Below are 16390 nucleotides of genomic sequence, written 5' to 3' on the forward strand. Positions count from 1 at the left end.
CTCCTTATGAGAATCTAATGCCTGATGATCTGAGGTGGAGCTGAGGCAGTGAAGCTAGCACTGGGAAGCGGCTGCAAATACAGATTATCACTGGCAGAGAGGTTTGACTGCACAATTAATGTAATGCACTTGAATCATCCTGAAACCATCCCCCCCATCCCCAGTGGAAAAATTGTCTTCCATGGAACCAGTCCCTGGTGCCAAAAAGGTTGGGGACCGCTGCCTTAGAGAGAAGTTTGCCTCAACAAGGTATATTTCTCTCTAGTTGTAACTCTTTACACGTGGGTAACACCTGAGTCAATGCATTTGTTACACAAATTTCCCAGGACTTGGTCTCATGAAATGTATAGCCATTAATAACATTTGTGCCTTTTTAAAAATATGTGCTGTTCCAGGCAGTAGATTCCCTTTCCCCTGAGTTCCTGAGACACAGAACACACTCACACAAGGCCTGCACATACCAGGCACTCATTAAGTAACTGCTGAATGACCACAGGAACACGCAAACGCACGAAGGCCCAAATAAGCCCTCTCACCGCAAGGTCAATCTGAGACGTTTACTTACTGAAAAATGCCATTTAACTCCTCTCTCAACAAATATCAAGTATGTAAATTGCATAGAAAAAGAATTCTTTAGTACCCTAAGTCTGCAAAACCCTTTTCATCAGGATATTATAGTGGCTGAAAGGTGCTGAGACGTGCTGACTTGGGTTCGAATTCTGACAGTAATACGTGCTGGTTATGTGGCCTTGGGAAAGGTGCTTAACCTTCTTAGCTGGTGTTTCTTCATCTCTCACGGCCTGATAGTATTTACCTTGTAGGGTTGTTCTGAGCATGTGATAACGCATGAAGAATGTTTATAGTTCCCAAAGCACTGACGATGATGATGGGGGTGGGGGCGCTGCCGCTGATGAATGAGTTCCAGGCTTCTCGGTTCGCCCGGTGCTCCGAGGCAGACAGTAAGTTCCCTGCCACGTGAGGCCCATCCATCCTGGAAACACGTTCATCAGGCATGTTGCTCTCCAGCTCTCTAGGGCAGCTGCCTACCTTCTCATGCAACTCACTGATCTGTGAGATGGGCACAAAGCCCTCCCTGACACTTTTTTACCTTCTGCCACTGCCAGTCCCCCTCACATGCTCATAGTTTGGTTGTTGACCACAGCTGCTGACTGGCAGTTCTGCAGGCTGCCCAGCCTGTTCCCTCCCCAGCCCCAGCCGGAGTTCCAGCATGGCCCGAAAGTATGATCCTTGGCTAATACAGAGACGGGGAAAGGAGGGGAAGCCTAGGGCTTTTCACTGGGAGCCATCTCTTCTTTCCTAGTCATCTTTCTTCACTTTTACCTGCAGCTCCACCACTTGTTTTTTGACCACCTAAGCGGTCAACCTTATTCTCACCGCCTCCCACAATTAAAAGGAATCAGGCAATACATTTGAACATGCAAAAACTAGGCAATGTTTACAAACCATCTGTTTTATCTGAGTTTACTGGCAAGAAATAACACAAACTCAGAAGGCAAAGAATACTTTTTTCATCTACACACCTGATGTTCTTACCGCATCAAAATAATACGACTTAAGAGTTTGCCTTTTTAATTTCATTTTCTCCTAAGACCTGAATTATAAACACTAGCACAAATGCCAAACCTTAGAAGGCAAGAATAAAAAAACCCTGGGCTCGATACAAATCCTATAGAACTTTCAATAAATTATCAATAATAACTGCTAGTTCTTTTGCAACAATAGGGGCCACTGTTTTGAAATTCTCTTGCTTTTCACATATTCTTTTCTTTGCTAAGTAAAAAAAAGAAAGAATGAGAGAAAGAGACAGATAAGGTCTATATAACTTTAGCAAGAGAGTCGATGTTTCCAGACAAGGTCTGACATACCAGATAATATCAGGAAACTGTAGTTTTCTCTGCTAGAAAAAAAATGTCATTTCAAAAATAAGAATGTAATGCAAGATGTCTTCTATAACCTTCAATTTAATCTTTCAGTATAGATTTACAGTTCTAGTATATTTACTTGTGACCTATACAAGATAGAATTCAGTTAACTTCTGAAGAAGTCCATTCCCTTTCTTTGCAGTATGCATTAATGACCAGTAGCCTTTAGAAAGTTATGTCTTTCTAGGAAAGCTATCCAACACACTCAGATTTTTCACTCCTACTTTATGAAATCCTCCTGTAAGACAGATTATAGAACTAAAGAAAAATCACGAGTCACCACCATCAATAGCGTTCCTTTTGCCTGTCTCTTTTCATCCTAGGACATCCCTGGGACCAGGGCACAAAACCACCACTCAGAAAATCGTATCATTTAGGAATCTGTCTTCATGGACTAAAAATTTAAGGAAAAGAAATAAAAAAAAATAATAAAAAAAAATAGAAAATCGTATCACTGAATGCACCCCAAATGACCCCATGGAGGCCAGGAGAACTGATGAAGGAAGAGGAGGAAATCTTTATCTCAATAGAAACTGAATAGATGAAAAATAAAAAGGAAGTCAGATAGGCTATTTTTAAGGTAACCATGAGCACTTTGCATAATGAGTCTGTATCTATCTGAGGTTAAGATCTTTCTTAGACTAAACCAAAAGTCTCATTAATGAATATCCTTTCATCCTGCAAAACCATCACCTCCAAAGTCTTTCCACTGTGGTGAATTTCTTAATAACTCTCTTCTGAGTTAACCCTTGTGAATAATTGACATCAGAACCAAAAGCCAGGTTTGCCTTTATTGCTCTTATGCCATCAAGCTCATGAATGAAAATGTCTATTTTGTAACAGCTCATTCCACAATTAAAACTTAGATAGGAGATAGGCATTACTTTTTTCTAACACTGTATGTATTTCTTCTCTTTAACCTTTCCTTTCTTAAAAAGCAATAATATCACTTCAAAAGCCTAGCCACTTGTCTCCTAACACACACTGAGCAACTTCGTAAGTCCTCCTAACAGCACAAATGGAAAGCACTCACTAGAATATGGTTGCAAAACTGGAAACCACGTAAGCCCTCTGCAAAAAGAACTATACGCTCATAGACGCTGTGAACCCAGCAACTCTACAGACTCTTGGCAAAAGAGAAAAAATGCAAAGGAATTTTGAGGGGAAAACAAGTCTGAGGTTTTCAAAGTCATTTTCACTTACAAAGACCCTAAGCATCTAAAAACACATCAGGAAAGCCCAGAGATAGAGCAAAATTTATAACCAGAAACATATAACAAAAAGTCATTGTACTTACCGTCTGATGGCTTCTGTCACAGTAACGCAGCCCAAAATAATCTATCTCCACAAGGTTTATGTGACGAAATACATGGTCAAGGACAACGGAACCTTTCGTTGACTTCTGCAAAAATAATTCACATTTCTTTTTTAACAAGGTGTCTTGTCTTTCTCAGTGGGACACAATCATGGTTCTCATCTTTTACTAGCTTTGCTCACGATGGAGCAATTTTATTAGACCATGGTTCCCTCTTTAAGTTTCACCTCAATTACGAAGAAAAATGTGATTTAAGGCAAAGTGTATTTAAAAAATTGCTTTGGAAAATAATTTTTAAATTGCAGTCAGTTTTAGATATAAGCTTCTTTTCTTCTGGGATTATAAATTATCTTCAAGACAAAATTCTTTTAATAAAGATAATCTTTTATATGAAGAGCATCTAATAAATTCGGCAAAAAACACTCTGGTTAAGAAAATCCCACAATTCTGTCATTTTAAAAAGCAACTTTCACCTACAGTATTAGTCTCACAGACTAATACAAAAGATACATAAAATGAAAATAACAGTTGAAGCTTTTATTTTCAATCCTCAAATAATAAACACATAGATTAAAGCTGCCAAAGCTAACCTCCTGAAAAGCCCTTGTGAAGGTATTTTACTTTACCTACTTCGCAAAAGCACAGAGGTAAGGAAAACATTTCTCTTGGCTTCTTTTTAAATGTTGATACCTATCTAAAAAGCTAATCTATCTTCTCCCCTCCTACTACAGATTCTTATCATCTAACATATTAAATGTCAATTATTCTCACATGTAAGACACACTTAATCAGCAAGCTCCACTCCACATACCACATTAATCTTGAAAATAACCCATTTCGATAGTGCAGGTACAGATACAGACTCTTCCTTTCTTTTGTACCATCATTAGCAGGTATAACAGGGTAGAAAAAGAAGTTCCCAAGAAGTCACACGATGTGGTAATAAAGTAGGGCTTTTGTTCAGTTGCAACTTCCCTCAGAAAATCACCAGTATGAGCTTATCCATGTATGGAAACTGCACTGCTTTTAGAATACTGCACTGTTTTGGAAAATGGATTGTTAACATAAGGCAGATGTTTTGATTAAATGCATTATAAAATGGGAGATACGAAGTGATAAAAGTACACAATGGGAGAAAACAGTTCTTGTTACAAATCCCATAGGTATTTTGTCTTCCTCTAAATTACTTTGGTTAAATTTAATTGGTTCCTTTTTCAAAATCCATTAAATATTTATAAGCAAAAAGCCCTTCCACGATGGATCTTTAGGTTGTTGGGCATTTTCTGCTATAATTACAATGCCACATCCAATAGACGTCTCTTTGTGCTCATGTACCTGTGTCTTTCTCTGGGGCAAAAATCTAGAAGTGAAATTCCTCATGTGAAGGATATATATACTTATAATTACAGAGGGCACTGCCAAAAAGACCATTACAATTCATTCAATGAAAGTATATGTTTCCCCACATCCTTGCCAACATTTGGATTAAGCAAATTTCTTCCAATCTGATTGAGCAAAAAAAAGGGGGGGGGGGAGAAAAAGGAATTGTTTGAATTTACATTTTCCTGACACTAATGAAAGAAAACACTCTTTCATGTGCTTACCAGCCAATTGCATTTCCTAGCATTTGGGTTAGGCTCCAGCCCAAAGTTTATGAGTAAATTCTCCTAAGTACTCCTAATACTTGCACAATTTTACTTAGGCATATTTAGCTCTTCATTCCCTCTGGAAATTATTTTTATGCTTTGTTCCCAAGTGGATAGACAACTGTACCACTATTTACCAAAAAGGCCATCATTTCCCTTTTGATTTGAAACACTTTTATCATCTACTAATGAACCCCCTTTCTATTGCATGGATTACTCCAGGACCAATACACCCAAGATTTAATGAATTTAGTTTAATATAATTTGTTTGATATTCATCTTTCTTTTTCAAAATTGTCTTTGCTAATTCTTAGACATTTTTCTCTACTCAAGGAAGTTTAGAACCAGCTCTTAATTTAATAAACAATTCCATTGCAAATTTAACTGGAATTGAATTGACAGACTCGATGATTTGCGGGGGACATGGATGATACGTTTACAAAGTGAAACCTACATAGTTATCTTTTATATCCTTCAAGGAAATTTTATATTTTTTCACATGTAGGTCTTACAGAATTCTACTTGGGCTCTGTGGCAAGCAGGGCTACAAAATTCCCTGCCCCTCGCCACCCCCCACCGAAGATGTCCTGCCCTGCTCTCTGTAACCTGTGAGCATGATGAGATACCATTCCTGTGGTTGTGTTATGTTACATGGCACACTTGACTTTAAGATAGGGAGATTATTGGAGTGGGCCTAATGACATGGGCTCTACAAAGCAAAGCACTTTCTCCAGCAGAACGGAAGGCAGAAGGAAAGTCAAACATATTCAAACCATGAGAAGGGCTCTGCAGGTCCTTGTCACTTGAAAGATGGAGGGGCCACCTGAGAAGAATGGGAAGAGCCTCAAGGAGCTCAGGGCAGCCGCAGCCCCCAGCTGACAGCCAGCAAGGAACTAGAAACCTCAGTCTTACCACAAGGATGGGATTCTGCTAAAAACGGAAAGAGATTGGATGCAGATGCTTCCCCAGAGTCTTCAGATAAGAGCCCAGCTGACTAACACCTTGACTTTAGCCTTGTAGGACCCTGAGCAGAGAACCTAGCTGTACCATCCTGGACCTCCAACCTACAGAACTGTGAGATAATAAATGGGGGTATGTTTAAGCCACTATGTTTGTATATTGTTACACAGCAATAGAAAACTAATACCGGCTCATTCTTAGGTATTTTAGTTTTATTGTTATATTATATACATATATTGGAAAGCAACTAATTTTCTGCATCAATCTTACTCCCAGCCATCTTGCTAAACTCTTTTCAAATAGTTTGTTTATGGAGTCTTCTTAGATAATCACATTTTCTACAAATAAGAGTTCTAGTCCTTCCTTGTCAAAATGCTGCCCCCGTTTTCTTCTATTTTCTTACTGCATTGGCTGGGACCTCAATAAAAGGACAACTGATAATTGTGAGAACATGCATCCTTATCTTCTTCCTGGTTTTACTGGAATTGCTTCTAAAATTTTACCACTGAGCATAATTGGTACTGTACAGCCCTGATATACCCTTTATCAAACAGAAGGTTCCCTCTATTCTGCTTTATTTGGTCTTTTTTATTCTGTTTTGGTTTTTAATCAAGAATGAGTGATAATTTTATCAACTTTTTGGAAATCAGATGATTATATGTTTTTACTTTCATGTATCAATGACATTAAAAAAGCTTCTAATATCAAATATTCTGGATAGAGAAGTGTCCATTTTAGTTCATTTTGTTCTGGGTGCATATCAAATCCTCTCCCTATTTGGAGAGAATCCACTACTGTGTGGGTCCTGGGTGGAGGCAGGAACCAGACTCCCAAACACCTGACAGCTAGACCACAGGCACATGACCTGGTTTCAGCCAAGGCCTTTGACTTCTGACCGAGTGATACAAAGGAGGAGGAAGAGTTTAGGATTAATTTATGACAGTGGCTCCCAATAGCAAGGGGATGCCCAACAGCAGAGGCATTCAGAGGTGAAATCAGAGTGACCAATTTCTGAGCCAAATTTTCTAGCATTCTTGAGATACTCGATAGGAACAGCCAGCCAATCCACCAGCAACCTCCCTACTCCTCCCCCCAGGAGCAGTGAATATGTATGTTTGGCCCAAGAGCCATGCCTCCATGTCCCAAGTAAAAAGCCTGAGTAACAGTATAGAAAATTGGGTCCAACAGTATATTAAAAATATCATCATGAATACAAAAATTTTTTCTAAGTGCATCCTTGATGTAAGTACATCAAGCAAGGGTTCTTAAAGCAAATTCTGGCTACTATAGCAATGAGAAGAATTTATCAAAGCCACTGGGTGTCTTGAAGGCTCTACAGACATCACTCTGATGGTTACCTAGGGCTTCTTCTGACCCCCATATTTCCACAGCCACTAAGCTTGGAATGGTCAATCCATCCCTACCACCTTTCACAGTTCTCCCACCCATGTTTTGGGCTATGGTTTCTACTTTCAATTGTTTCTCATTTGCCTTTCATGAACTTCTCTTATAATTTCTGGCCCACTAAGATCACATTTTCTTATTTTCCAGGCTATTGTAGAAAATGCACACACATCTTTCTTGTCACTTCAAAATACTTCTGGAATGCTGGCACATGAGGCTAGTCTTCCATCTTGATCCAATCTCCCTTAAGGGTCCCTTCTCCTATCCAGGCACTGACAGGAAAAGATGGAATAACTAGAGCAGGTAAAGCCCCACAACTCCACCTAATTCTTCTGTCCCAAACAGGTAAATGACAAGTGGTTTGTGAACAAAAGAGGAAAGAATAATGCTTGAAATTATGGCAATAAAATGGTATGATTTTTTAAAATATGTAAATCAAGGCTATCTTTATGCAAACTATGAATATTTTTTTATGGCTCTACGCCCACTAGAAATGTTAGGGTTTTTATCATACGTATAATCTATATTTATAAAGCATAAAAAGTATCTAATATTATACTCATGAAGAATATACACAAAAGCAAGCTTAGAAAACCAGTGTAGTTTGGAGAGTACATGGAAATTGCAAACATTTCATGTGGAGTAAGAATCACCAAATTTGGAAACTTTCCAAAACTATCACTCCAAAACTACCAGAACACAGACTGTCAATCTCTGTGACAGTTTTGCATTTATATAGATTCTGGTGCTGAAAATACTTCATAAATATTATCCTTTAGCATATTTTGCTATCCTCTATAAAGAAACCACAAGGAAAGCATCCAATGTTATGCAATGAATCCAGTGCTAACCTAAAAAAAAAATGTGATGGCTCATGATTCCCTCCACCAGTTTCTGTACAGCACAGGTGTGTCCATACAAGCACCTGGAGCAGGGCCAGGCGAGTCTCAGAAATGCTGTATTTCTGTTACCACTTCAAGCAAACGTGCACGTGAAAACCTCTTAATTTCTCATCTGTCATACTGTTATATGACAAGACTCAGAAAGCATGGATGCCAGTGGTTAAATTGCTACCAGGGTGGGGGTGTACATCCCAGCTCACATTCCTGCCAGTCCTGCCCTAACTGACCTCTTCCAATACCCCCTCCCCCAATTTGTATTTCGTTTCTGTTATTCTGTCAGTTGCTTACTTCTGTCCTTCTGTCCTTTTACTTGTGGATAATTTCATCCTTCATGTGGGTTCTTCATAGAGATTGCCTGTTGGCCTGTATTTTGCAGTTCAGGTGGTATAAAGTCTTCAGGTTCATAAGAAATCATCTTTGAATAGAGAAATTAAGAACTGATAGAGAACTAATGTGAGAATCAAAGTAGAAACTAAAGTATATTAGGCCAGGAAGGTGCCAGTTCCAGGATTTCTTACGGAAAAAAAGGACAGTACCACAAGGATGTTATGAAACATATGACTTCATTCATTCAAATACCTGAGTGTCTGTTACATGGCAGCAAATGACTACTCCCTAGAAGATGGAAAAGTATACTAACAAATGCTATAAGAGAGGAAGATGCATCCAGAATACCATACAAAGTGCTGTGATAGGGGAAGTCTTTGACCCGCCTATTAGAACCCTAGAGAAGCCCCAGGGCTCTGGAGTAACTAAGAAAGTTCTAAAAGGTGGTCTCTGTCAAGTGAAACAGGGAGAGACACGGTTTTCATCAGAAACTCTTTTGTGCCTTTGACTAGGTACCAGGCACACGTACTACCTGCACAAAAATATGTCTAAAAAGAAAACGCATACTAAGTAGAAATTAGTCATCACTCTTTTTTTGCTCGTGGAGGCAGCTGTTTGTTGGATTTGGTACATGCACCAAGAGGTGTTAAGCAAGGAAATGAATAGAGAAAAGACAGGAATATGTTGGTGAGCTGTCAATTTGTTGACCATGTTTACACATAAACAAATTCACACTCTCCATCCCCCCCGAAAAGTTACTTTACAACTTTTTAATCTGAATTCTTCCTGAGCCCTGGGAGCAGGAGGCTCTAACACAGACCATTATACACCAATGTGGAGGCTACATGCCCCCAGTCCGCAACACACTGAACCAAGAGCTTTATTTCTAAGTCAGATGGTTAGTTTCATTTGAAATCTAAGGAAAATTTGATGCTTAACTTTACTTCTTCCAGTACTTGTCAAAGGAAAGACAGGGACGTGATTGTATTTAACATTCTTTTTTCTGACAATTTCTAGAAGAAATCTCTGCTAAAGTGGGAAATTTATCAAGATGCCACAACATAAGATAACTGCAACTTAAGCCCTTAACAACATGACCAAGAATTTTCTGAAATAGGTGAGTAAATTAAAATTTTGTTTTAGATAATGGACCTCCACTAATGAGACTTTTGAAAGAGCGAGTTGAATAACACCACAAATATCAGGAAAGGCTTTCTTCTCATTTCAGCTTTCATGAAGTCTCGCTGGGTCTTGGCCTGATATATGGTTCCCTCATCTGGAATATCTTTACTGCTCTTGGCCATGGTCCGAACCCCACTTACCCTTCAAAACCCAGTTCAAATGCCACCTTCTCCATAAAGCCTGTCCTTATCCTCCAAACTCATTATGACCTCATCCTCCATTGAACCTATAAAGCTGCTTACTTTTGCCTTTCTCTGAGACTTACACACTATTTCACTTTTATGAGGGCCATTTATTAGTTCTTTTGAGTTTTCTATTAATACTAATGTGTAGACATTTGGAAAGCAGGTGCTGAGTATCACATACCACCTCCTTTCCATGCAATCCAATAATTTGCACCTAGTACGAACTCTCTAAAAGTCTATTGAATTAATACTAAGGCCAATAAACAAGGAAGAGAGATACAGTACTGAAAACATGGTGGCCTAGGAATTAAACCTCTCTTCTTCCTATCTCTTATAAGGATTTCCATTTTTTTTGACTAATCAGTCTTACAAAAGTAAAGAGAAAAATGAATGGATTCATTTATCTTGTTATTATCAGCAGATCCAAAGCTATTTGGTTTACTTTTAAAAATATACATCTGTTTCAGTGATACAATTCCAATAGACTCAATATATTCTAAAAGATAGTATGAGGAATAAATATCTTATATTTGAAATTTACAAGACACCAAAAAAGAAAGGGGACCCGATATTACATTTTTATTAATAAAACTTTTTTGAAGATGTCCAGTTTTCCTTATGCAATAAGTGTGATAGGAATTTGATTTTCCATCATCAAGAAAAGACTGGATATGAAACAATAAAAATAAAGGAAGCGTGATTTTTTTATAACTATTCAGAAAAACTTCATTTCAGTGTAACAATATATTAATTTACTTTTAAAGTGAGAGTAAATAAATGTCTATGGCATATTTCTGGACCGTGAATTACATGCCACTTAACTCTCAGCAAATAGAGGTAGATTACTTTCATTACTGACACACTAGCAACATTCTAAAAAGAACAGAGCTACAAAAAACTTATAATCTTAGAGAAAGACTCCAAAGCAGGACAAGTTTATTTGAAAATACCATCAATGCAGCTTTCAACCAGAACAAAGAATACTTCAAATGAGTAATAACACCTTTGCAGATTAACATGACGTTACAAACCAGAAAGGCAGGTTTTTGCCAGCTGCACAGAATGATAACTATTACATGCGAAACAAACAGCTTACTCCTTCACAAAGGGGAAATGAACCCTGCAAAAACTTCTTGTTGTGCCTTTAAAAATTCACTACATCTTTTGAACATAATATATTCCAAGTTCTCTGGGAAAACATCAGTTGTGTTAAACTTTTAGCTCAGGCCCGTTAGGGCAAAGCAGGGGCACGGAGGAGCCGCCTCAGGCACGGGCAGATGCTCCTTCTCAGGGCACTACTGTCAGCCACCACCCAGCGGTTTCTAAGAGTTTCCCTCCTCTCCACATGAGAAATAGGAAAGAAAACCTTCATGTACTCATTAAAAAATGACTAAAATGTGTTTTTCAAGGTATTATTTATGCTTTTCATATACAAAGTTTGTTCACACTGATGCACTTTTCTCAGACTTTCCTGTTTCAGCGATCTACCGCTGTGTAACCAAGCACTTCAAAACGTAGAGGCTTAAAGCAACAACAATTTGCTCATGATTCTAAAATGTGGCCAGGGCTCAGAAGGGACAGCTAGTGTTGGCCAGAGCAGCTCACCTGGGCTTGAGAACCCAGGATGGCTTCACTCACACAGTGACACCTCACCTGGGGTGGCTGGCGGTCGGCTGGGCCCCTCTCCCTCTCTGCAGTCTCTCATCCTCTCAGGCCACACTCTCTCCAGCAAGACAGTCTGACCTCATGACAGCGTGACTGAGGGCTCCCAGACACCAAGAGCAGAAACTGCCTCATTTCTGAAGACCCGGACCTGGCAGCATCACTCTTGGCCACACTCCATTGGTCAAAACAAGTCCCTGGGTCCGCCCAGATGGAAAGGGAATGGAAACAGAGTCCACCTCTTGCTAGGAGGCCCGGAAGACTCACAGGTGGCCGTCCTTGTAGACAATCTACCACATCTTGCTTTCTTCCCCTCTCTAAACCTGTTTATTCTTTATGATGTTTTCCTCCACCCAACTCATCTTCTCTGCAGTATTTCAAATCACAGCAAAAGAGAGAAAGAAAAAAATGAAATGATGTTGATCATCTATATTTAAGGAACTATGCTAGATGCTTTCGTTTACTTTATTTCATTTAAATATCCACAGCAGCTATGAAACTTGGCATTTTTATTCCCATTTTATAAACAAGGTCACAGAGGTTGGGAAAGAATAAGAAGTTTGGCTACAGTAACACAGAAAGAAGTGGTGAAAGGGAGGATTCCAGTCCAGAAGTATCTGACTTAAAAGTCTGAGCTCCGTCTATTACATCTGTGATTCTCAGAGCATGCAGGGCTCGAGACCCTTTCGGTGGTCCATGAAGTCAGAACTATATTCCTAATATTATTAGCTTGTTATCTGTCGGTTTTGCTCTCCTTCCCTCACAAGTATACAGTTTTCCAGAGGTTATATGGCATATGAAATCACAACAGACAATGCACAAAACAGCTATGTGAATCCAGCCATCTTCTATTAAGCCAGATATTAGATTTGCAAAACTGTAAAAAAAACAATGTCACTCTACTCACTAAAATTGTTTTGTATTGGAAAATACAGCTATTTTTGCAAAGATATATATAATTTGTTGACAATTTTTAAAATGAATATTTTAATGAATTAATTTTTTAAATTCCTCAGCTTTAATTTACAACAATGATAAATACAGAGTTAACCCACATAAACACAAGTTCTTTGAGGTCCTCAATAATTTTAGAGTATAAGTAAGGGGATCTTGAGACTAAAAAGCTTGAGAACCAGTCGACTAAAGACAAAGGAATGTTCTTCACACATATTGCAAAATATGAAACATTCTTGATTCTTACACACCTGGAGAGCCAGCCCTTCCTCATTTTATAGATGAGAAAACAGATCCGCAAGATGACTGACTTGCCCACAGGAAACAGCTAACAGAGGATCTAGGAAAAGAATCAATGTGGCACAACTGCCACTAACCAAGCATTTGCCTTTCCCTGTTTCTTACCAATCCTGTTAGAACAGAGACTCACAAAAATCTTGTAACAGCATAAAACCAAAAGGAAAAAAAAGGAAGCTCAGAGATTAAATAATAGATAACAGCATTCTTTAACAATAGGAATCAGAATTCCTAAAGTAGGGAGTTATTTTTGAGACTACTTTAAAATATACTCTTTGATTTCATCAAGTGTGCATTAAAAAATCAAATCCCAATAGTTATAAATGCCTGAAACACAAGTTAAATTTTCATCTCTCTCATATATGTTTTGGACACCCTTAAAACGTTTCAATTCAAGAATGCTATGTACTTCAAAAATTAATCTTTCTAAACACATTGTGGTATTTTGGATTAAATTTCAAAACAGAAAAGGACATTAGTGGAAAAACTGATGAAATCCAAAAATAATCTGGAGTTTAGTTACTAACACTGCATCATTGTTAATTTCCTGGTTTTGACAAATATACAGTAACATGGTTACATAGATGTTAACATTAGGGGAAGCTGAGTGAAAGGTATTCAGGAACTCAATCTTTGCAACTCTTCTGCAAATCTGGTTTTATTTCAAAATAAAAGGATTTGAAAATTAACTTTTCAGCTAAAAATGTCCATAGGTAATAAGAGGCACATAAAGTAAACAGAAACCCTATCACGTCCATTCTATTCATTACAGGTCAAAGAGTGAATATTGAAATATGGGGCAAAAAAAGACATTTGCACAACACAGCCTTTTATTTTTCAAGGAAAAGAAAAATGGGTTATATTATTAAGAATGTATTAATATATCCTTAAGACAAAATATTTGAGAATTCATTAATAATCTTGCTTTATTCAGGACACTTGAATGATTTTTTTCCAAGCTCATAAGCCTCACAGAGCAGAAGAGCGTGTACTGAGCCAGGGATCTGTTTCATTACATAAACATATTCCCACATTTCAGATATAATCATTTAAACTCTAATTTGAATGATGAAAAGATATTTCACAATCTGTAAATGCATTAATATTAGCAATTATAAATTTATATTAAAAGCAAATTAACATTCTATTTTATATAGAACATTTGAGAAAAATTTTAAAAATCCATTCATCATCTACTCAATGTTTTCAAGACGTGGTGCAGTTAAGATTGCTGCAGATTTTTTTGACTCTCTTCTCATTAAGAGGTGGGGTCTAATTCCCCTCTCCTTGATTCTGAGCTAGCCTATGACTGCTTTTGCCTGTAGAGTATCGCCCAAGTGATGCTAAGGCTGTTCTAGCCTAGCTTTTAAAACAAATAGCTGCTTCATCACTGGGATCTTGGAGCCCTGAGCCACCATGACAATCCAACTACTCTTCTAGAGAGACCATGTGGGGAGACATTGAGAATACATGAGACGTGGGCCTCAACCCCAACCTTTCAGAAGCCCTGCTAAGGCACCAGGCCTGTGAATGAAGACATTTTCAGCCCCCTAGACTGCTCCAACTGCCTAATCAATACCAACAAGTGTTCCCAGTCAATGCCACATGGAGAAACACTGCCCAGCCAATGTCCCTACCTACAAATCATGACATAATAAAACAGCTGTTGTTTCAAGCCACTAAATGTTGGGTAGTTTGTTACAAAACTACACAACCATAGATAACCAGACTATTGGTAAATTCCAAATATTCTCAGACCAGAAATATGGATCCCCACAAAGAAGAGTTAAAGCACATAGCAAATATTAACAATTCTTATCTTCCTGTTTCAAGTCACAGAGGTAAAATACATGTTATGTTGAAAAGCCTCAAAACTTTCCAGTTAAAAGTTACTTCATACCCATCTTCAGTCTCCCTAACACTGTAGCCCTTCCTTCAGCCCTGGTTTCCGGGATGCCAGGAAGCTTGTCCCTGGGTATTGTCACACTAGCTTGTTATAGGGCATGGGAGCAACAACACCTCAATAGCAATGAACACACCTAGCTTCCAGATCTTTGGTTTCTAAATGTTATTCTCCACTCCCTGGAAAACAGACCGATTCCAAGGCTGGGACAGGAAAGTACATGGCCTGAAATAACTTATACCAAAAAGGAAAGGAGTGCTCAAGTCATTATGGAGCCATTTCAAAAGAACATTTCAAAAGCTAGGAGCTAGCTTGAAGGGACTCCACTGGTCACACTTGGGACAATATGAACATAAAAATAAATGTATCAGATTATAATCCCCAAGAGGAATCCATGATTCCAAATTAATATAAACACATACATGGATAAGTTAGAAAGAAGAGAAAGTGCTTCCTTAAAATAAAATGTCAACTGATATTAATAAAATGTAGAAGGAATGACAGAATTAGAAAACTTGTTTGTGGGTGATATTCACTGAAGCATTCAAGGGTAATCTGTCTCATATTTTCAACTTACTTGCAAATGGTTCAATAAGAGAAAAAATACCGACAAGCCTATGTGGGAAAATGTTAACCACCGTACCTGTGGGTGAAGGGTATACAGAGTTCTTTGTATTGTTCTTGTAGCTCTTCTGTATAGTTTGAAATTATCTCAAAATAAAGAGTTAAATAAAATCTCTCATCCTCTCCTGTACAAGGTCCCTCAAAAGCCCCAGGCCTTGCTCACTCCTCCACCCAAGAGAACTCTCCTGGTCACCCTGCATCTTGGTCCCACAGTCCCTTCTTCCCACCCCTGCCCAATTCTCAGTCCTTTTGTCCGTTCTTCAGGGATCAGTGAGGGGAGAAAACTGTGTGGGAAAAGTGGGAGGAGAAGGCTGCGAATCCCCTACGTATCTGTCATCTGTATCCATCACACAAGTAATACAGGCTTCCACTGAACGTATGGGTGTTAAGATTTATAAGTTTCCCCCTTAACACAGAAGCAACCCAAAGTGACCCAAGAAACATTTCCCTAAAGTCATTTCAGTGCTTATCCATTCTTACTCTTTTTTTTTTTTTTTTTTTTGGTAGGGAAAGGAAGAGAGGGAGAGAGGGAGGTTTTTGTTTGTTTGTTTGTTTGTTTGTTTGTTTTTAATGTTAAAGTATTCTTTCTACAAAAGGGTAATTCTTTAAAATTGCAGTAGTAGTGGGGCGGGGGTTGGCTTAAGCCCTCCTGTGAAGAGTCTGTTCCCCCCCCCCAGCAACTCTCTGGGAAAGCCTGGGGACTCGGGTTATCCCACACTAGAGATAAAAGCCCCAGAGGTAGAGAAGCTGAGTATGGACAAAACAAGCACTTTCTCATGTTTTATTTCCACTTAAGACAAAGGTCACAAAGAGAACTCCGTGCTTCATTCAGTGGCCAACATAGTGACAGGAAGATCTGGAAATGTCACATTCTGCCTCCTCCAGCAGCCCCCAGCAAGTGGCAAAAATCCCTGCATCTGTGCTATTGAGTGGGAACATGCACGCCAGCTTACGGGTCCCTTCCACTCCCTGTGGTCTTAAACTCTGCTCCTTCACTCATGGACGGGACCTCCCCAGCCTATGTAAGTGTCTGAGCTGGCACCCCCACCATAAAGAGGGACTGAAGAGCTAAAGGTGAGTGACCTC

General features: G+C 38.7%; 1 protein-coding gene across 1 annotated transcript in view; it reads right to left on the bottom strand.

Annotated features, from left to right (window-relative positions):
- Positions 1-16390, bottom strand: part of EPB41L4A (erythrocyte membrane protein band 4.1 like 4A) — a 234384-nt gene that overhangs the window by 134165 nt on the left and 83829 nt on the right. Inside the window, exon 2 of the mRNA XM_069492153.1 lies at positions 3241-3345. Coding sequence (XP_069348254.1) covers positions 3241-3345 — 105 coding nt within the window. The remainder of the gene's footprint in view (positions 1-3240; positions 3346-16390) is intronic.

The sequence above is a fragment of the Eulemur rufifrons genome, chromosome 17 (genome assembly GCF_041146395.1).
Source record: "Eulemur rufifrons isolate Redbay chromosome 17, OSU_ERuf_1, whole genome shotgun sequence".
NCBI lineage: Eukaryota > Metazoa > Chordata > Mammalia > Primates > Lemuridae > Eulemur > Eulemur rufifrons.